This window comes from Nomascus leucogenys, chromosome 8 (assembly GCF_006542625.1).
Source record: "Nomascus leucogenys isolate Asia chromosome 8, Asia_NLE_v1, whole genome shotgun sequence".
Lineage (NCBI taxonomy): Eukaryota > Metazoa > Chordata > Mammalia > Primates > Hylobatidae > Nomascus > Nomascus leucogenys.
In genome coordinates this window covers 53,304,700-53,327,956 of record NC_044388.1, presented here as the reverse complement: position 1 = coordinate 53,327,956, position 23,257 = coordinate 53,304,700, and the positions used below count along the sequence as shown (strand labels likewise).

The 23,257-nt window shown below is 44.5% G+C and overlaps 1 protein-coding gene and 1 pseudogene across 1 annotated transcript in view; both read right to left on the bottom strand.

The window, feature by feature from the left end:
- Nucleotides 1-538: 538 nt before the first annotated feature.
- LOC100607502 lies at nt 539-939 on the bottom strand (annotated as a pseudogene).
- A 13,783-nt stretch (nt 940-14,722) lies between these two features.
- The window catches only part of CDYL (chromodomain Y like), a 65,068-nt gene continuing 56,533 nt past the window's right edge, over nt 14,723-23,257 (bottom strand). Inside the window, exons 8-9 of the mRNA XM_030818374.1 lie at nt 17,864-18,007; nt 14,723-16,365 (exon numbers count right to left, since the gene is read on the bottom strand). Of these exons, the coding sequence (XP_030674234.1) occupies nt 16,207-16,365; nt 17,864-18,007 (303 nt within the window). The 3' untranslated portion in view covers nt 14,723-16,206. The remainder of the gene's footprint in view (nt 16,366-17,863; nt 18,008-23,257) is intronic.

Below are 23,257 nucleotides of genomic sequence, written 5' to 3'. Positions count from 1 at the left end.
TGAAGTGGGAGTGTTAACTGCCCAAGGGGTTATAATATCATGTCATCTACAGAGACAACTTAACGTCTTCCTTTCCAATGTGGATGCCCTTTATTTCTTTTTCTTGCCTAACTGCTTTGACAAGGACTTCCAGTACCATGTTGAACAGAAGTAGTGAAAATGGGCATGCCAAAGGAAAACTTTCAACTTTTCCCCATTGAATATGATGTTGACTTTGGCCTTATCATATATGGTCTTCATTTTGCTGAGGCGGATTCCTTTTATACCTAATTTGTTAAGAGTTTTTATGATCAAAGGACATTGAATTTTGTCAGGTGCCTTTTCCGCATATATTGAGATGATCATATGGTTTTTGTCCCTCATTCTGTTAATGTGGTATATAACATTGATTGATTTGCATATGTTGAGCCATCCTTGCATTCCAAGGATAAATCCCACTTGATCATGGTGAATGGTTCTTTTACTGTGCTGTTGAATTCTAGTTGCTACTATTTGTTTAGGAATACAAACTATTAATTAACAGACAAGGCATACAGATTTATTTCTTCTTGGACATACCCATGGCATGGCCCTGGTGGCCAGTGGTCTTGGTGTGCTGACCTTGGACACAAAAGTCCCAGAATTGATGCGGCCCTTTATTGACCCAAATCTTCTTCAGTTTCTCCAGACCATTGGCCAGGACCTGGCTATATTTTCCATGGTCGACATCCTCCCGTCTGTTCAAGAACCAGTCTGGGATCTTGTACTGGCATGGATTCTGCATAATGGTGATGATATATTCCACCACATCCTCAGTGAGTCTTCCTGACCTTTTGGTGAGGTCAATATCTGCTTTCCTCAACCCACACCCTTAATGGCAGTGATGGCAAAGGCTATTTTCTGTCACCCATTGAATACTCACAAAGTGTGCTGGAACTTCTCAAGGATCACTAAAGACATGGTGGCAGCATAAGCAGCAGTCTGTAGGACTTTGGTGTAAGAGTAGCTTGCTAGTATTTTGTTGAGGACTTTTACATCTATGTTCATTAGGGACGTTGGCCTTTAATTTCTTTTCTTGTAGTGTCCTCACCTGCTTTGCTATAAGAGTAATGCTGGTCTTATAAAACAAAAGGTTTTTTTCCCAAAAAAATTCCTTTTCTGATAAAGTGTCCTTGCCTTTTTGCCCCAAGTCTGGCTCCATCGATGAAATAATAAACTCTGAAGCTGATGTCACTACTACACTCCCAGGCACTTTAGGATGTTTGACATTTTATTTAGGAGACAGTTTCATTTTTCTACTGAATGATTACAAAGAAATCATTTTCCACGCAGCATACTGGCTCTCAATCAAAACACTCGGATGTGATTTCAAAGCCTTGACACAGACCTGGTGGGCTGTGGATTTCCAGGAGGGGTTGACTCTGGACACTGTAGCCCCCTGGGCCTCCCCAGATGTGTGTGTGTGTGTGTGTGTGTGTGTATGTGTGTGTGTGAGAGAGAGAGAGAGAGAGAGAGAGAGAAGAGAGAGAGAGAGAGGCTGAGCAGTGACTGTCAGCCCTGAGTCTAGATGCTGGGTGGCAGCCCCCAGATCCTAAAGGGAGAATCTGCTGACCCCAGAATTCACCCAAGCTGGAGAAGCTTAGCTTTTGGATGCTGTGCAGTCTTGCACTTTTCTTCTGTACACTGTGTAGATCCACATATGATCTCTAAGGACTGAATTCTGAGGGATGCCTGCAGTTCAAGGAGATTAAAGTATCAACAGTTTACCGTGTGCCAGGGAGCGCTAAGCAACTGTGTGAGTTTCCTCATTTAGTTCTCCCAAGGACCCCATGAGGTAGGGACACCAGTGCTCTCTCTTTTTAGCAAGTCTGTGCATTGAGCTTCTTGTTAGTTTTCAATTCCCACAACAATAGTTTTAAGTCAAGGCTTCCTCGCTGGAACAACAGGCATAGAAGCACTTGTGTCCCCTGATTCCTGGATATTGCTCTGAGGAGTCTGACCCAGCACCTGATGTGTGCTTGGCTGTGCCGAGACCGAAACTTTTAACTGTGGACATAGAAGAGGCTGGTCTCTAGCCTGGACACTACGCAGGTGACACTCAAATGACAGAGTAAATAAAGGGGATTCTGAGAATATGTATTCCTAGCAATAAATGACACAGAAAGAGTCACTGTGTCACTGTGGCATGACTCCTGCCAGACTGCACAAGGGTGGAAAGAGGGAAGGAGAAAGGCATGTGCTTGATTCTCCCTGAGAGTTGGAACAAGACAAAAATGCCCACTTTTACCACTTCTACTCAACATAGTACTGGAAGTCCTACCCAGAGCAATCAGACAGGAGAAATAAATAAAGGGCATCCAAATTGGAAAAGAGGAAGTCAAACTGTCACTGCTTCCTGATGATATGATCGTATACCTAGAACACCATAAAGACTCTTCCAAAAAACTCCTAGATCTGATAAACAAATTCAGTAAAGTTTCACAATACAAAATTAATGTACACAAATCAGTAACTCTGCTACACACCAACAATGACCAAGCTGAGAATCAGTCAAGCACTCAATCCCTTTTACAACAGCTGCAAAAAATTAAAATAATAATAATAAAATACTTAGGAAAATACTTAACCAAGGAGGTGAAAGATCTCTACTAGGAAAACTACAAGGCACTGCTGAAAGAAATCATAGATGACACAATCAAATGGAAACACATCCCATGCTCATGGATGGGTAGAATCAATATTGTGAAGATGACCATACCGCCCAGAGCAATTATAGATTCAATGCAATTCCCATCAAATTACCATCATCATTCTTCACAGAACTAGAAAAAACAATCCTAAAATTCATATGGAACCAAAAAAAGTACACATAGCCAAAGCAACACTAAGCAAAAGGAAAGCCAGAGGGATCACATTACCTGACTTCAAATTATACTACAAGACTATAGTCACTAAAACAGCATGGTACTAGAATAAAAATAAGCAGATAAACCAACAGAACAGAATAGAGAACACAGAAACAAAGCCAAATACTTACAGTCAACTGATCTTTGACAAAGCATACAAAAACATAAAGTGGAGAAAGGATACTCTATTCAATAAATGGTGCTGAGAAAACTGGCAAGCCACATGTAGAAGAATGAAACAGGATCCTTATCTCTCACCTTATACAAAAATCAACTCAAGATGGATCAAACACTTAAATCTAAGACCTGAAGGCATAAAAATTCTAGAAGATCATATTGGAAAGACTCTTCTAAACATTGGATTAAGAAAAGAATTCATGACTAAAGACCCAAAAACAAATGCAACAAAAACAAAAACAAATAAATGGGACCTAATTAAACTAAAAGGCTTCTGCACAGCAAAAGAAATAATCAGCACAGTAAACAGAGAACCCACAGAGTGGGGAGAAAATATTCTCAAATGATGTATCTGTCAAAGGATAAATATCCAGATTCTACAAGGAACTCAAACAAATCAGCAAAAGAAAAACAAATAATCCCATCAAAAAGGACGTGAAGAGACAATTCTCAAAAGAAGATATACAAATAGCCAACGAACATATGAAAAAATGCTCAACATTGGTGGGCGCCAGTAGTCCCAGCTACTTGGGAGGCTGAGGCAGGAGAATGGCATGAACCCGGGAGGTGGAGCTCGCAGCGAGCCGAGATCTTGCCACTGCACTCTAGCCTGGGCGACAGAGTGAGACTCTGTTTCAAAAAGAAAAAAGAAAAAATGCTCATCATCACTAATGATCAGGGAAATGCAAATTAAAACCACAATGAGATACCACCTTACTCTGCAAGAATGGCCATAATTAAAAAATTAAAAAACAATAGATGTTGGCATGGATGTGGTGAAAAGGGAACACTTTTACACTGCTGGTGAAAAGGTAAACTAGTACAACCACTGTGGAAAACAGTGTGGAGATTCCTTAAAGAAGTAAAAGTAGAACTACCATTCAATCCAGCAATCCCACTCCTGGGTGTCTACCCAAAGGAAAAGAAGTCATTATATGAAAAAGACACTTGCACACACATGTTTATAGCAGCACAATTCACAACTGCAAAAATACAGAACCAACCTAAATGCCCATCAGCCAATGAGTGAATAAAGAAAATGTGGTATATTTACAACATGGAACACTACTCAGACATAAAACTAAATGAAATAATGGCCTTCGCAGCAACTTGGATGGAACCGGAGGTTATTATTCTAAGTGAACTAACTCAGGAATGGAAAGCCAAATATCATATGTTCTCACTTATAAGTGGGAACTAAACCATGTGGACAAAAAGGCCTAAGAATGATGTAACGGACTCCAGGGGGAGTCCAGGGAGGAAGGGTGGAAGGGGGATGAGGGATCAAAGACCACATGTTGTGCCCAGTGCATACTGTGTGGGTGATGGGTTCACCAAAATCTCAGAAATCACCACTAAAGAACTTATCCATGTAATGGAAACCACTGGTTCCCCAAAAAACTACTGAAATAAAATAAAACTTTTATTTTTATTTTTAGAAAAAGAAAGGTGAGTGCTAGGAGGAAGGCGCCGGATTAAAGGCATGTGAAGGGGCTGGCAGGCTGGGCTCGGAGGGGGAATGGGGCCTTCAGCTCTCAGCAGGGCAACAGTGGAACCACCTGGATGGCGGGACAGAGAGGAGCTCACAGCTCGTCCTGGACCCCATCCCCAAAAGAAAGTGCCCCACCTGCTCCTTCCACGATGCAGGGGGGCTTTGTGCACAGGGCTTTGTGGGCTCTGTAGGAGTAAACGTACCGAGTTTTTGCACCTCCCTGGAAATTCTCTGATAACTGCCACTGTATGCCCCGGTGTCAGTCATCACCAGCCAGGATGAAGACTCATGCCCCAGGCCAGGTCCCAAACAAGCTTGTGGCTAAAGGAATTTCACATTTCTTTAGTCTGTCTCTCTCTCTCTGTCTAAAGTAAAGGGAAGAAGGGAGGCCCTCTGAAATGTCTAGAAATATCTGAGCTAAATGTATGGATAAAAATTCCTTTCACAAAATGCTATTTTTCAAAAGGAAGCAGGGTGTCTGTTTTCACCAAGATGGATATTTCACAGCACTTTGGGATGTTCATAAACACTTTCTTGCCTTCATTTAGCCCAGGAAGCTGAAAAAGAGACAGAACTGAATGAATTTGCCTTGCTTATTCTTCCCTGAAAGATGGCAGACAGCAAGTTGCTGCTTGGCATAAACCCAAGACCCGTGTGATTAAACAATATATAACCATGGGGAGCCAGCAGGCACATGAATCGGTTTTCTAACAAGTGCACTTTCGGCCAAGAGGGTTAGCTGAGGTGCCTGCTCCCTCTCTGGAGCCTGACCAGCAGCCTCGGGGCTTTCAAATACAGCCACTGTCTGCCCCAGGCGTATTTAAGACAGCGGGGGGGGGGGGGGGGGGGGGGGGGGGGCGGAATGCGCATTTAAAGGAGTCCAAATCTTACGTAAAAACAAGTCCACGGGTCCAGCTGGAATGGTCCTTCCAAAGAGGGAAAACATCAATTTAAATATTTGATTTGTATCCAAATCCATTTCATCAAAGACCTGGCACCCAGAACAGTCTGCCGACCCATCTGAGAAAGAACACAGACATTTCTGCTGTGCCTGAAAAGTAGCCTCAGCTCCCCAGACCACCGGAGCCAAGAGCTAGAACCGGCTCTGAGTTTGGGGCATCAGATTACCCAGTCCCGGGATTACACACAGGCAAGTCCGGCTGAAACCAGAGCTGCCCCAACCCTTGCTTTATGCTGGCTTTGGGGCTTGAGCTTCCTCAGTCACAGCTAAACAGGGCCTCAGGCTGGGAGCTGGTGGGCTGGCAGCGGGGGCCTCCGGGAGAGCCGGGTCCAGCCCCTGGGTTCCAGCTTCCCTGTGCTTTCTGCCTCTCTCTCTGGATCCTTTGGCGGCAGATTTTCGAGTGGTCCAGCCAAAGCCCAAGACAGCCACTGAATAATCGGCTGCAGTTTGCAAAGCTATTCCGTTTTGCAACTGCTGTTTTCATTCAGAATTTTCTGGAATTCCAATCCTTCCCCACCGCCCTCCATGGTAGCTTTGGGTTTTTTTTAAGTCTTCACACTTGGAAGGCACTTGGGCCTTCACACTGGGAAGGACTCGGATCTGCCTCCCTACTTTGGAAGGACACCGAAGACACTAGGGGACCGAAGGGAGGGCAAGATGGAGCGTCCAGCTGCTTCTGGGAAAAGACCAGGCCACAGACATGGGAGAGCAGGGAGCACCCCGCATCACAGCACTGCTCGCCACTCGGCTCTCCACCTCGAAAGCAAGATGCCAATCATCAAAAAGCAGAGCACGAGAAACAGCCAAGTCATCAGACAGACAAATCTCCCTCCCTACCACGCCTGGCGCACAGTGGGTGCCCAAACAATGTCAGTTCAGTGGAACTGTTTGTTGACAAGATCGCCTCACTGAGTACCAACTTCCTCACTCCCTTTTCGTCCATCGGAACGCTCAAGTTATTTGTACTTCATGGACTGTTCCCAGCAACTCTTCTGACACTTTTTAAAAAACAGCTTTGCTGATCAAGACCATTAAGGGTATTTTGTCTCAAGTATTCAAAAATACACGTCAAGGGGGAAAACTAACTCCACAGAAATCTTTCTTTAAAACAATTTATTTACTCATTATTTATTTATTTATTTGAGACAGAGTCTCGCTCTGTCACCCAGGCTGGAGTGCGGTGGTGTGATCTCAGCTCACTGCAACCTCCACCTCCCGGGTTCACGCTATTCTCCTGCCTCAGCCTCCGAGTAGCTGGGATTACAGCTGTGCACCACCACATCCAGCTAATTTTTTGTATTTTTAGTACAGACGGGGTTTCACCATGTTGGCCAGGCTGGTCTTGAACTCTTGGCCTCAAGTGATCCTCCTGCCTTGGCTTCCCAAAGTGCTGGGATTACAGGCATGAGCCACCGTGCCCAGCCCAGATCTTTAAATAGGAAGAAGTGAAACAGCTGATGTTCATATCTCCGAGGGCATCAGTTTCCAAATATTCAGGCAAAGCCTCCTTGGGGAAGCTTGAGACAGGGACAAGAAGCATCTATCTATAGGTATATTTTGTAAGAATTAGTCACGTAAACATGCTAGTAACAATTAAAATATTTCCCCAATTTATTTGAACAGTAAAAGTTTCTCATAATCACACTCACTAGAGGTAATTAGTGATGATCAAACCGAAAGTTTGGGGTCTTTTCTGTGCTGACATAAGTGTCCCTCACCATGGAAATCACCAAGAAGTTCCTGCTGGGGATAATGAGTGTCAGGCACCAAGCTTGCATCAAGAGTGATGGCACACATTCCAAATGAATTGCATTCCTGAGTTTAAGACAGTGAGTAGCAAAAGTTTATATACCAAGGCTTTGTCTAAAAACTTACCTAATTTTCTTTCACCCTGGAGCTTGACAGTGACAGCGTGGCTAGCAAGAATACCTATAATAACATACATATGACAAGTCTACAAATTGCTTCTAAAATTCAAGGGGTAAGAAATGTCACATTTACTTATTGTCATAGAAAGAGAAAGCCCAGGCTGGGCGCGGTGGCTCACGCCTGTAATCCGAGCACTTTGAGAGGTCAAGGAGGGCGGATTACGAGGTCAGGAGATCGAGACCATCCTGGCTAACACAGTGAAACCCCGTCTCTACTAAAAATACAAAAAATTAGCTGGGCATAGTGGTGGGTGCCTGTAGTCCTAGCTGCTCGGGAGGCTGAGGCAGGAGAATGGCCATGAACCTGGGAGGCAGAGCTTGCAGTGAGCCGAGATCGCGCCACTGCACTCCAGCCTGGGTGACAGAGTGAAACTCCATCTCAAAAAAAAAAAAAAAAAAGAAGAAAGAAAGACAGAGAAAGCCCAAGAGCTCATGACACACCATTACCCTGGGGCCTATAGAGCCCAAAGGATGAAAAAGGAGAGAATGCTATTCTTGGGTGTGGTTTGGTTGCTATAAAATCTCTGTTCCAGCCCTTACTAGGGGGGGTGACCTTACGTAAATTATATAACCTCTTTTGGTCTCAGAGTTCTCATTTGAAAAACAGGGCTGATTGTAATTCTCATCTAAGACAGTAATAAATATTCATCATCATCGCTACATGTTCTCTTAAAGAGTTGCACAGTATGGGCATAAGATCATTTGTACATCCAATCCCACATAAAGGGACATTTAAATGCAGAGAATAGACTATTTTAGCAAATGTTACAGGAGGTGAAGATGAAAATTTTGTCTGAGACCCCATCTATATCAAAGTCTATGTTTGTATTTATCTCTCTCTCTCTCTCTCTCTCTCTCTCTATCTGTAGATTTATCAAAAGTGAGCTGTGAGAATGACCACCCTGGTTGTATTAGTTGTCTACTGTTGAATAGCAAATTACCCCCAAACTCACACTTTCTGGAACAAGAATCCAGATGTAGCTTAGCTGGATCCTCTGTCTAGAGGTCTCTCCAGGGCTGCGGTTGAAAGGGTGAACCGGGCTGGACTGGGAAAGGATCCTCTCTCAAGCGCGCTCCTGTGGGCACTGGCAGGACTGAGTGGATTGTTACACTGAGCGCCTCAGCTCCTCACTGGATGTTGGTGGGAAGTCGCCGTCAGTCCCTTGGCGCGTGGGCCTCTCCTAAGGGCACTTCCCAGCATGGCAGCTGGACTCTCCCATAGTAAGCCAGCCAGAGGAGGCAAAAAGAGAACATGTGTGCACCAGCCGCAAGCCACAGTCTTTTACAGCCAGATATCAGAAGTGACTGCTTTTGCCATGTTCTGTTTGTTAGAAGCAAGTCACTGGGTCTAGCCGCACATCATACACAGATGTGAACAGCAAGAGGTCGGGATTACTGGGAGCCAGTTTAGAAGCTGCTGACCACACTTCCTTCTCCTTCTCTCCTTCTCCTTCTCTCCTTCTCCTTCTCCTCCTTCTCCTCCTTCTCCTCCTTCTCCTCCTTCTTCTTCTTCTCTTCTTCTTCTTCTTCTTCTTCTTTTCTTTTCTTCTTCTTCTTCTTCTTCTTCTTCTTCTTCTTCTTTTCTTCTTCTCTTCTTTTCTTCTTCTCTGAGGATAACAAGGTACACACAAATTTAGAACTATATATCTTTCAGTAGAACTCAGTCTGCTGTCATTATGAAGAACTTTTTCCTACCATGCTTTTTGCTTTAATAGATATTTTGATATTAGCATAGCTACACCAGTTTTTGTTTGGTTATTGTTTGCACAGTATATATTTTCTACCTTCTTACTTTCGACTTTTCAGTTTCTGATGTGTTTTCTTTTCTTGTCAACAGCATATATGGATATCTAGGTCAATATATTTTGAATACAGCCTGAAAATATTTAGCTTTCACACAAGAATTTAGTCTATTTTTATTTAATGTATTTGTTAATATTTTGAGATAAAATATACCACATTTTCTGTTATTTGTCCTGCCAGTCTATGTTCCTTTTTCACATCTTTCTTGCACATTTCAGATCAGTTAAGTATTTTTCCATAGTCTCCTTATGTTAGAGGATTATATATATACCACACATTCAAAAAATTGAGCTATAACTGAAACAACATAAAATTAACCATTTTAAAGCACACAATTCAATTTTTAAAGGATATTTACAAGGTTGTGTGAACATTGCCATTATTTAATTGCAGAACATTTTCATACCCCCCAAATACAAACCTGTACCTGCCACTCCCCACTCCAATTGCCCCATGTCACCCCCAGTCCCTGGCAACCACGAATGTATTTTCTGTTTCTCTGGATTTACCAATCCTTGACATTTTATATAAATGGAATCATACAATATGTGGCCTTTTGCGTCTGGCTTCTTTCACTTAGCATAATGTTTTCAAGGTATCAATACCTCATTCATTAATCTTTATTGCCAGATAACATTCCATTGGATATGCCAATTCATTGTTTATCCTTTCTCCAGTTGGTGAATATTTCGGGGCTATTATGAATAATGCTGCTATGAACATTCACATACAAGTATTTGAGTACCTATCTTTAATTCTCTTGGATATATACTAGACGTGGAATTGCAAGGCTATAAGCTTTCCTCAAGAAGTTTAACTTCATCCTTATGCCAGTGTGAGGAACTATCAAGCAGTTTTCTACTGTGGCTGTACCAATTGACATTTTCACCAGCAAATGTGCGAGGATTTCAATTTTTTCACATTTTCATCAACATTTGTTTTTGTTATTATAACTGAACATATTAGTTCAGTTTTTGGTATTTTCTTATTATAGTCATTCCAGTGGGATAAAGTGATATCTTACTGTAGTTTGATTTGCATTTCCATAGTGGCTATTGACATTAAGCATCTTTTCTTTTTTTTTTTTGTGACAGGGTCTTGCTCTGTCACCCAGGCTAGAGTGCAGTGGCACAATTGCAGTTCACTGCAACCTACTTGGTAATGGTGTACATATAAGTTTTATATGTTGTCAGATTATTTCATTGAGAATATCTGCATTTGTATTAATAAGAAATGTTAACATAAATATATAGTCTATATGGTCTATAGTTTTCTTGTGATGTCTTTGTCTGGTTTTGGTATTAGGGCAAACTAGCCTTATAGAGGTAAGGAAGCATTCACTCCTCTTTTTTTTGGAAGAGTTTGTGAAGGATTGGCATTGATTCCTTTTTAAACATTTGACAGAATTTATGAGTGAAGCCATCTAGTGCTGGGCTTTTCTTCGTAGAAAGTTTTTTGACAGCAGATTCAATCTTTTTGTCTATTTTAGTTTTTTCTTTCTTCTTGAGTCAATTTCAAGTTTGTGTCTTTCTAGGAATTTGTCCATTTCATTTAGCTAATCTAATTTGTTGGGATATGATTACTCAGTACTCTCTTATAGTTCTTTTTATTTCTGTAAGGTTGGTAGTAGTGTCCCCCTTTTCATTTCTGATTTCGGTGATTTGAATATTCTCTTATTTCCTTGGTCAGTCTAACTAAAATTTGTCAATTTTGTTGATCTTTTCAAAGAAATGACTTTAGGTTTCATAGATTTTTCTCTACTGTTTTTCTATACTTCATTTTACTTACTCCTGCTCTAATCTCCCATTTCTTTCCTCCTACTTGCTATGGGTTTAGTTTGCTGTTCTTTATTTCTAGTTTCTTAAGGTAGAAGATTAGGTTATTGATTTGGCATCTACTTTTCTCATATAGATGTTTTATTATATAATTTATTGCATACATTTTATGTTGTGTCTTCATCTTCATTCATCTCAAAGTATTTTCTAATTTCTCTTGTGGTTTCTTCTTTGACCCATTTGTTATTTAGGAATGTGGTTTAATTTCTGCATATTTTTGAATTCTCCACATTTGTTATTGATATCTCATTGCATTCCACTGAGGTTGGAGGACATCCTTTGTATGATTTTAACCATTTTAAATTTTTAAGACTTGTTTTATTGCTTAACATATGATGTACGCTGGAGAATGTCCCAGGCGCACTTGAGAAGAATATGCACTCTGCTGTTGTTGGATGAAAGGTTGTATAGGTGTGTTAGGTCTAGATGGTTTAAAATGTTGTTCGCATCTTCTATTTCCTTGTTGATCCTCTGTCTAGTTGTCCTATGCAGTGTGTTTCATATAGGTGATATACATATACATGTATATAATTTGCCCAGTTTTAGCATATAAAATTTAAGAAAATAAGAATGTTAAATACATTTGATCTTAGCTTTTATTCTAATGCCTGTATTAAACCATTTATTAGCCATTTAAGTGCTTATGACTCTAAGGTCATAAAACAGATTTTAAATTTTGAAGTGCTAGTCTCTTATCCTGCCAAAAAAGTTTAAGTTTTAAACCAGGGTTGAATCATTCAATGTCATTTTCACCAAAGCAGACATTCATTTGCTTCTTCAGACATGCTGTCAGAATGTTCCCTAGGGAAGAGGGAGAGGATTCCTGTGATATAGTCAGTCTTTCCTCTGTTGCCAAATAGTGAAGGTATTTATTTTTAAATGCTAGTTAGTATTGAGAGAGCTCGGTGGGCTGGTCCAGCTCTTACAGATGCAGAAAGTTTGTAGACCATCAGAATTCTCTGGTAAGTTTAGCCTTGACTTGAAAATAGCCCTAAATCCAGAGTCACTGAGCAGGCTGGAACCACCCGTTCTGCCATGCTGCTCCACCACTCTCACTTGCAGCGAATCACAGGCCCATGGGATGCCAGGATGGGCTGGACACCACAGGCCATTTGTCCCCTCCTCGCCTTCCCACTTAAGGGAAGAGTGCATAGAGCAGTGGAGTGCAGCCCTCTCTTCCCAGGTGCTAGGTCACCAACAGGCTGCGTGATGGTGGGCAAGTTGCCTGACCCTTCTGGGCCTCAGTCTCTTCACATGTGAAGTTAAACTGGTGCATGAAACATCAGCGATCTCCTCTCCTCCTTAGTTCTGGACCGTACTCCAGGGTCTAATATTCCCAGGTAAGTGCTTTCACCTGCCCGAGTCTCTACCTTCCTCTAGAGGGCAGGACTCCCTGGCATGTCCTGGAGTCCATTTGAAAAGTTTCGGCTTAGAAACAGCTTCTCACAGTTGGTGGGGCACAAACCTGGGGCTATTGTCAGAAAAAGAAAGCTGTCTGCACACTAGGACAGGAAGGCCATGCGCTGGGGAAAGTTGATTACAGGAGAGGTCAGTACAGAGAGGCCACCAGATGGCTCAGTGAGTAGATCTGGGAAAAGCAGAGACTGAGTTTCCCTAGGGCAATGACAGAATCCTGTGTCCCCAGGGCTTTTCCCTCTTAAGCTGTGTGTCACTATTTGGCAGGTGCCAATTCTCTTGCAACACACAGAAAATATATTTTCTTCTTTTAGAATATTTATATTTATCTCTAGGGGAGAGACTTGATTTTCTTCTTTCGGAGAAGCTGTAACGCTTGTTCATACTAGTGTAAGAAGTAGTGTATGAGTGGGTTGGAGACTCTGATGGGGCCCAATGAGACGGAGTTGGCCACAAGGCTGGCCCTAACACCCTAGACTCCTGCTGTGCCCAGGGACTGGGGGCACCCCTCACTCCCTCTTGACCAAGTATGGGGCGAGAGGAGAATGGGAGCAGCCCGTCTGAGGCCATCTACAGTCCCGTTTACGTAGTTGGCACGACTTTCCCTCCAAGATCGTCAGAGTTCTGGGTTCTTCTCATTTCTGTAGCTGTCACTAGTTTTGCTGGGGACATCACAAACTAAATCAGCCTGCCTAAAGACTTTTTGAGAGCTGTCATTTTATAGAGTGATGCTAGGACAGGAAGGCCATGAGCTGGGGAAAGTTGGTTACAGGAGGTCAGTACAGAGAGGCCAGCAGATGGGTTCAGTGAGTGGATCTGGGAAAAGCATATTAATGTGTATTACATTAATATTCTCTGCAAAATAATCTCAAAAAACAATGAGCAAATGGACATCAAGTGTTTTGAAGCGAGCCTGGTCTACACTGCAGCGTAAGTGCCATCGTCACTGTTACCCTCATGGTCGAGGAAGCAAGGCTGCCTGGGTGTTGTGCCTGTCTCTGGCTCTCAGGGGTAACAGGCTCCTGACTTTGGCTTTGAGGGGCTGAGCAATTTTAAGCCCAGGAGCTGGGAAGCTCTAGGGGAGAGAACTTCATATATACAAGATAATGTTTTTCATGCATATCCTTTAAAGTTTTTTAAAGCATACAATTTTTTTTTATACATAAGATTTCATCAACATTCTTTTTCAATAAATGTGTACTCCACTGTGGTGGTGTTGCACCATTATTTAACCAAAACCCTACTGATGAACACGAATGCAGTTTCCAATGCTTCACTGTCAGGAACAATCCTGAGATGAACTTAATTGCGTACATAACTTTATTGTCGTATTTCCTATAACCACTCATTCCTTAAGATGAATCCTTATTGATGGAGATGCTGGGTCCAGGCTTTTTATATTTGACAGTTACTGTCAAATTCTCCTCAAAAGTTGGACCGAGACTTCCACCCATCTGAGCAGTCGCATTTCCCTTCCTCTTCACCCACACAGGGCACAGAACAGAAGCACTTCACTGTTGTCCCCAGTGCTACTTCTAGTTGGGCTCAGTTCTTGTGCAAGAAGTTGAAAGGTGGAAGGTTTGCTTCAGAAAAAGCGGAGGTGGCTCACAAGGCCCAGAGGATTCAAAGTCTTGGATGACGCAAACAGACAACTTGGAGATTTTACTTAGTTCCCTATTTGTAAATTCTACAACATTGACATCTTGGTGTCTTTGCCAGAATATGTGCTTTGCCACATCGACCTTGGATAAAAGCTTGATGCTTCTCCTGATCAAATTACCTACACGGCCTTGGGCAAGTGTTGAATTCTTCAGGTTCCTCATCTGTAAAACAGGAGTGAAAACAGCCACATTACATGTTTGGGTAAAGGAGGGGTAAGTTACAACTCTACGTAAGAGAAAATTTAACACTGAATGAAGTCATTCAGTCACAGAAGCTTATCTGTGATATGATATAAAGGTTAAAAATATGTAGAACTAAAAGTAATTTATTTTAGGAATAAGTTCTTTGAAGGAGAAGTGGATGATGGACACAAATTCAGGAAATGGTCACCTGGGTGAAGGTGACCAGGGAGGATACTGATCAAATTGTAGGTCCTCCCCAGGTGTTAGTCACACAGGGCTTCATTCCATTAAACTGTACAGATGCTTTACACACACATGTGTATTTCACACACACACAAAAAAATCCCATGAGAAACCTCACAAGAATCAGAGAAACATTTCAAATGTGTTAAGAAATATTAGTTTTATTTAACCAGTTTTCACAGCTGAATATTTATTCTATAAAAACTTTACAGATTGTACAGTTTATATATAGTTCAAACTACTGAACGAAAAGGTAGGTCCCACAGATGCAAAAATACTGTACCAATCAATCCAAGATAAAGGCAGATTTACACACTGTACAGCTCTCCACGTGGCCGGGGAGGTGGTCAGTTCTAAGTATAAACTTCAAAACTGTACAAAAATAAGAATTTGATTTTATTTCGCTCTTCATACATTCAATATGATTGCAAGCTCAGAAGCCTAACTAATAATAGGCATCTGGAGTCTGGAATCAGTACCCACTCCTGGAAGGAGTGCACGTGTCTATCCACACAGGGCACTCTTGGACACCATACTGAACTCAGTATATTGTATAGACGTAAAAGCAGAGGCCAAGAACATTAAATGTTGAATATAAGGTAGTTCTTTTTTGTTTTGAAAGGAGTTTTTGCATTTAATAGTGTGCCAAAAGAATTTTAACTTATTAAATAAAATATATTCTAAGTGAACCTAAAAATTACACTTTATAAACATAAAAATATTTTATTTTGGTGTAATACATCAATCATATCTGCAAACAGAAAACCAAAACTGTCTATAAAGTAGTATTTCTCACCCAGCAACAAGAAGCACTTATGTAGTTATTTTTCAGAAGGGTCAGAAAAACTATTTAAAACCCACTAAAGACTAACTTATAACTTAGATAGTCATACTTAAGCTATTCAGTGATTCACTAATACTGCAAAACAAGCTTTCTTCTAGAGACAGTGGTTTCTTCGTGTTAACTGGGTAAGAGCTGGACGTATTTTAAAAAGAAGGGGAAACCAATTGATATCTCAGCATGAATCTAAGCGTATGTCTGGTTTGGGGTATGTTCCTCAGTGGATTTTTCATCAGACGTATTTATCCTAGAAGCTAAGGCTTTGGATTTAGAGCTTCCCGAATCTGAGGTATCTGTACCTTCTTGGAGAAAAAGCCAACACCTCAGATCACTCTGTGTCTCTATGTGGGGCAGGGGAGGCGAGGCTGGCTAATACCCCTTTAGATTCTGTGTTCTAGAAGGAAGAAATGAGGAAAACAAACATTATTCCAGACTTTCCTGTCATCCAAAACCAATAAAACACAATTCTGTTTTTTATACAGTACTAGCCAAAGAAAACAAAAATTAGAGCTTCTAAGAGCAGTCTAGTGCTCACCTTTATACTTCTACACTTGCGTGTATTTAAGTATAAAATAATGACGTTTGGACAAAGAAGCTTTGTAGTTATTTAAAGTTACTTTAAAACTCCTCGGTAATAAATAGCGTGGACGTTCCCAGTCCTGCTTCCAAGTGTAAGCTACGGGGGAGCTTGTTTCAGGCTGTGAGAATGGATTAGGGCAACGAGCCGGTGATGTTCTTCTGCTCAGCCCGATCCTGGTGTCACCAGTGGGCAGGCCGACACTCAGAACTCATCGATCTTCCTCTGCAAGTACTTCAACATGGAGTCCATCCCCTGGGCCGAGCCCCAGATTTTCTTCAGCACCTCACACTCCCTCTCGTTGGCCTGTTCCAGCTCCATCTTCATGTTGCAGCGCACAAGGGCTTTGGATTCCTCGAGCACCTGCACCGGAAAACAAGCAGCCAGTCAGCAGGGTGCGTGCGGGCAGACACGGGTCCCTCGTGCCTCCACATTTACGGAGGCAATCATCAAATTCCAGCAATCGCCTGTTAAAAAGGTTACCAGACATTTTCTCAGAATGTGTCGGGCCTAATATATGTACAAAGCACATTTCACGCTAGGCACTGGGTGCGTTCTTAACTTCAAAACGGCTTATTTCAAAGGAGAGCGGGGCTGTCGGCAGCCAGCCTGCGATCAGCCTCGGCCCCGTGCCACTGCTGCATAATGGCGTGGACCCCCGAACTGGACATCTGCTCTGCTGATGCCCAGAAAGCTCTGAGGATGCCTGTTGAGGGAATTTTTCTAAACAAAATGTAATTTTCATAATGAGGGTTGCTTGTCTGCCTGGGATGGGAGTTGTGTCAGTTAATATTATACGTTTCACATCCTGTAATTTGCCAAATGCAATTTTGTTAGAAGCATATTTAAAATAAATTTTATTTGTATTTTTTTTTTTTTTTGACACAGGGTCTTGCTTTGTTGCCCAGGCTGGACAGCAGTGGTGTGATCTCCGCTCACTGCAATCTCCACCTCCCGGGTTCAAGCGATTCTCTCACCTCAGCCTCTAGAGTAGTTGGGATTCCAGGCGTGCACCACCAAGCCTGGCTAACTTTTGGATTTTTAGTATAGATGGGGTTTTGCCATGTTGGCCAGGCTGGTCTCCAACTGCTGACCTCAAGTGATCTGCCCTCCTTGGCCTCCCAAAGTGCTGGGATTACAGGCGTGAGCCACTGTGCCCGGCCTATTCAGCACATTTATTAAACAAAAACTTAGGAGGCCGGGCACAGTGGCTCATGCCTGTAATTCCAGCACTTTGGGAGGCTGAGATGGGTGGATCAACTTGAGGTCAGGAGTTCGAGACCAGCCTGGCCAACGTGGTGAGACTGTCTCTACTGAAAACACAAAAATAACCCAGGCATGGTGGCACATGCCTGTAGTCCCAGCTACTCGGGAGGCTGAGGCACGAGCATCACTTGAACCCGAGAGGTTGAGGCTGCAGTGAGCCAAGATTACACCACTGCACTCAAGCCTGAGCGACAGAGTGTGACTCCATCTCACAAACAACAACAACAACCGAAAAACAACTTAGGCCCACTGTGGGGAAAGGGGGGAGAAGCTAATAATGCGGATGAAAGGCTTTGGAACAAGTAAAGAAGTATATCCATGTTAGTTGCTGTTGACTTTCATAGGACATTTGCTAACTCGCTGACATTTCAGACTGAAGTCCATTTCTGTGGTTCCTGGGTATTTGCAAAGGGAAGGCAAGGCGTGCGTGGGGACAGTGGTGGCGGCAGTAGCTTCTGGCAGGACTTCACGGGAAGGTGCTCTGTTGAGGACAAACGTAAAGGACTTAGGAATAACTGCAAGTTTGTGAGCTCTCTGAGGGAAAAGGTTCTACTTTTTAAAAAGTAACATGTGTAACAGAAGCAATTAGACATACAACTGGATTGCACGAAGCAAGCTCCTTAATGCGAACCATCACTTCCTGAGTGAAGGTCCCGGGCCAAAACACCTGGGAGACCAGGCCCTTGCCACACGCCTCCTGCGCCGTCAGCTTCCGTCCACTGAGCAGCATCTCGTTTGCCTGCAAGGAAGAAGAGGGGATGTAATATGAATTGCGGTGGGAGGCGGGCGGGGAAGACCCATCCCTTAAAATCCACACCAAAGAGACACATTCACAAACACCAGCCCTGCAGGGAAATGGGGCACATTCTCTAGGGGCCTCTGGGAACAGACCCTGGGCAAGGTGCAGTCCATTGGGCAGGTGGGAAAGTAATCTATTGGGCTGATGATTTTTTTCTTAAAAAGGAATGCAAAAAAAGTCTTATTTTACAGCCTACTACAGAATTACAGGGACTCAATAACGAAATCTTAAATAGAGAAGGTCTTTTTGCCATTCGTTTAAAAACTTACTGGTATAACTTCCTCTCCTCCATCTGCCTTCCTCCCCCTAATGCCGGCCCTTCCCACGTTTGAGCTCTTTTAATACACAAAACAATCCCGGGAAAAGCAGCATATGCAAAGTTAGGCAATTTATAATTTTAAGGATTTGAACCAGGCATAGAACTCCTACCAAACATTTTCTTTATCTAGGAGGCCAATGGTGACTTGTTTTTAATATACAGAAAAAATATTCTAATGGCAGTGACTGTTTCTGCTAGAGTGTACCTTGGAGGCTGCCTTGTATCGCTTGGATATGAAAAGACAGAACTATTCAGGACTTGAATGTGTCAAAAAATTACCGTAATCTGCTTGAGAGGGGCTGGCTATAGTTACCTCACATGGCTCAATGGAGAAAGCTAACATTAGTTTTTCTTTAAAAAAAAAATATATATGTGTATATATGAAATTAATTTTAACCTTGTCCTGGATTCTAGATCACTTTTTTAATACATGACATCTAACTAGATCACTTTTAAGGTCTCAGCACGACATGTATGGATTTTACATCACTCAAATGACAGGCTCACAGATGCCGAGATAAGGCGGGAAGGGGTGCACACATGTCTGATAAAGAAACTCCACACTGGCCTGATGGGACAATTTTTGGTCTGTCGTTTATCTTGCCTGGTTAACCTTCCTAACAACTCTGATGTCACAAAGCCTTGACTATGAGCTCCTGGGGCTCTGGTAAAACACAATTTCGGTAGGTGGCTTCCACTTCCAAGAGGCAAAATCACAAAAGAGAGAAAAGGCCCTAAAGTCGCTGAGACAGTGTAAGACTAAGACTGCCCATACACCTTCTGTCAATGTCTTGATGCCGTTTACTGCATGTGAAGCCCACAGCTTGGAGAGCACACAGGCAGAGGTGGCAAAGCAAACATGTGGCTGACTCACCGCCCCTCCCATGCAGGCAGAGGCTGGAAAACAGGGCTGGGGACGGGCTCCTCGCAAGGGTTTGCAAGGCTCTTAATGATCACTCAAACTGGAGTCGGCCACTGGAGCTACAACTTGGACAAAGTCATGAGTTTTTGAAAAGTCTGGAGAAGTTCTAGAAACCCCTGAACTGAAGAGCTTCTTCTCAGTGAAAAGACCGTCCATAAACAACGGATTTAGAAATGTGACCTGACCTTGCTGTGAGTGGTTCTGAGAGTCCTTCTAACGGCAGACCCAGATGCAGCAGGAAAGGGAGCGGGACTCCCGGTGTGCTGCCGCCGCAGGAAGTGCCCTTTGCTGTCGGGGTTTTCCTTTCAGAGACTGTGTTTCTTTCATTCTCAGCATAGAGTGAGGACACTACAGCCACATCCCTGAAGTTGAGCCTGAAGTATGTTCTCAGGACCAGCTTAGCAGAGCCTTAGCTTGGGCAGCGGAGGCAAGCGATCCTGCCAGGCCTGGTGCCTGTGCCTCAGTCACGAAGGGCAGGTGTCTGCAGGCTTCCTCTCCCGCCCTTCCCGCAGGGCCCTGGCTGTCTGTCCCAGTCAATTCTTCCAACTTTATTTTCTGCCACCTGGAGGTCAACTTACAGCCCCACCACTGTTCTCTTCCCTGTCTCCCTTTCATCCCCCTTTCTTAACTCTCTTGGGCCTGATGCCAGCCGAGAATGGCCCTTTTCTCTGCTCATCACTCACTCATTGCGGCTGCTCTTCCTCCCTAGCCCCGCTGGCTCCATGCCTGCTCATCCCTGGCGATCCTTTCCCTGCCTTCGGTGTTCTCCATTCCAGGTGGCTGGATGTGCAGGACAAGCAAGGGCGTTTCTCAATGTACTCAAGAGCAAAATGACAGGGTTCACGCTAGGTGGTTAATGCTTTCTCACTTAAACATGGCCAGTGAGTTGGTTTGAACGACAGTCACCCAAGAAAACAACAAATCTCCCTTGGTAAGATTTGTATTATAGGATTAAATACACGCAATTTACGTGAGCATATTCTTACATAAACACACTATTTTCAGTAGTTTTAAAATGAGAGGTTTCAAACTTCTACCCGAATAACAGATTCACACAGATGCAGTCGGCGGGAACCTGACCAGCTAGCGCATTGCTCTGAGATGGCTGAGTGCACAGGGACTCCCTGTAGACAACCTACATCACCCCACGATGTGGTCAAAGTTGTCCAACTATTAAAAGAAAGTTACCGTGGAATCATCCAGAGACATGGGAAATGCCGAGGAAAGTTAAATAGAGATGTCTTCAGTTCGGCCAGAGTACAGCAGGAGGGGTGGCGAGGAAACTGGCCCAGTATGAGCAGAGGGGATCCAGCAATCTTCAGCCGTATGGGGACGCCTGTGGCAGAGGTTTTACCACCTGCTCCCTCAGGCTAGTCTCTGAAGTCCCCAAGAGGCGGCCCTCAAGGTGTGAGCTTGGGGGTAAGGCCCTCAGGTACTCGCTGGGCATTCTCCAGCTTCACACCCCAGCAGGCCCCTGAGAGGTGCAAGATTTCCACGTGGGAGCCTGTGGGCGTCAGACCGTGACATCCTCTGTGCACTCCATGAATGTCTACTGGGCACTGGGAAGGCTAAATTGGAAGAGACTCCTCGGCTGATTTACGTAGCCCGCCCCTACAGCTGAGGGCCTGCTGTAAGAACCGGGAGGCCACACAGCCTGCGTTATTTGCATATTCTTTTTATCTTGATAATGTGATTCCTTTAGCTTACCCTCCTGGCAGAGCTCTGCACATGCAAAGTGGGGAAAACCACACTTGTCCCAGTCTCGCCTCAGGCTGCTGAAAGCTCCAATACACCAAAGGCTCATGAAAGGAACGACTTCATTTACATCATTTGCATAGTCACTTTCAACAAGAGTTGTCATAACACAAGTCATCTGAACAGCGTTTATTCACTTTCTGTAGAGAGGCTTCGTCAGATACTCTGCTCAGAAAGTGTAGAATTCATGCTGAGTGAAACGCAGGCTCTTCGCTCTTGAGTTAGAGCAGGGTTTCTCCCCCTGGACACTAGGAACATTCTGGGCTGGACTGTTGTTTGGTGTGGGGGCTGTCCCGTGTGCTATGGAGGGTGCTGAGCAGTACCCCGGCCTCGGCTAATGGCCATCTCCTCATGTGTGACAACCAAGTTGTCTCCAGACATTGTCCCCCGGGGTGAGTGAGGTCCGGGGGTAAAAACTGCCCAGATGAAAACAGCAGCTCAAGAGGCACCAGTACATTCCCAGGGGAAGCGTAAAGTAAAGATCTGTCAAGGCTTGTAGAGTGGGGAGCAACATGGCTGACCAGAGGGCAGGCATTTGTCCTGTGATGACTTCAAGCCTCACGGCCCTTTCTGGGCATGGTGAACTCTGAGACCTCTACCCCTGAGCAGCATTCAGCCCCAGGGCTCCACTTCCAAAACGTCTTTGGCCAAAATGTGTCTGAACGTCAAGTTGGTTTAGTATTTGCCCCACATCTGCACCAACACCACACATCTCCATAGATCATACAGTGGGAGGGGTCAGAACCTCAGATCTCAACCTCCTTTGGATAAATAACTCACAATGAGCTTCACGGGATGTTCTGGAGGATGAGGATTCTTTCCTGCCGGGACAGGGTTAACTGGCAGGATACAGTCTGGTTTACAGTAATCACTACAATGAACTTATTTTACTGATAATGACTCTTTACTATGGGAGTCTGGTGGTGTCAGGTGCGTGCAGCACAGTGTAAAGGACAAAGCAAACGACTTGGATAAGCCACCCACGTCCCCACCCCAGCAAGCTGCCTGCTGTGGGGAAGTGTGTCAGCAGGCAACAGAGAGCTCAGGGCCTCCCCCATGGACCCCTCTTCCCAGGGCTGCCAACCCCACGGCCAACTGCAGTGGGACACCTGGAACCGCCGTGAAGCCACGTGGTTCCAGAACTCCCTTTCAGTCAGCTCTGCCCAATCCTGCTTCCTTTCTGCCCTTCCACACACGCTGGCACCTCATCTACCAGACCCTGCTTCCCAAATCTATCTTAGCTTCCAGAGAAACCACCTTGTGACGGGGGCAGTGGACAGACCGAGGGTGAGGAGAGGGATTTAGAAACCGCACGGCTCCCTAGCTGGCAACGAGGGACCAGCCCCCAACAGGCCAGGTGGAGAAGCCGCAGTACCTGGCACGGGCGGCCGTCCCCGTGCTAACACTCTCACAGGTGAGGGCAGGGACATGGGTGCAAGCAGAGGGGCAGATGGTAGCAAGAGACGGAGAGGGCTGAGACTCGGCCCTAGCCCCTGGACTTGTCAGCAAGAGTGGTCAAGCTCCACCCAGGTTAATCAGCCACTGGAGGAAGGTCTGTCAGCTTGTGAGGGGTGGGGAGGTACCCTAGAACTTGGTATGGGTGAATGCCCCCAACTTTCAACTCCAGCTTCCTCTGATCCCGAGCCTACGGATATGGCCCACCCATCCCTATCAGAACACGTAAGCCCCCCTTGCTAGAAGATAAGGCAAATATCTCTCAGCAAGGCAACACTGCCCCCCAAAACGTGCCCCATCCCCTCTCCTGGCATCAGGCCTGTAACTCGCTTCTTCCCTGAAAGGGGCTGCACGACCCAGCCAAGGGTACAGGTGGGAGCTGTGAGAAGACACGAGGGCCTGGATTCTCAGGGCGCCTGACCTGGGGCCCAACCACAAGCTGGACAGGAGATTCACTGACATGGGGGCTCTCCTGGGATACTGATTTACCCCTGCTAGGTTCCTAGGAGATGGTCTGACCTGGCTGCTGGGATGGCTACTGGAAGCATGAGGGAGGTGGGGGCCCTGCTGAGTGAGGCTGAAAGGCCAGGGCTGAGTAGGGAGGGGTGGGACAAAATGCATACCGAGCCTGTGGTCAGTGACAGAGGGAGGAGGGCAGCACAGCCGGTGAGGCCATCCGCAGCAGGGAAGGGCGAGCCTGGAGTGCTGACTGGGACTGGGAGAGGCAAAGCGCCTGACC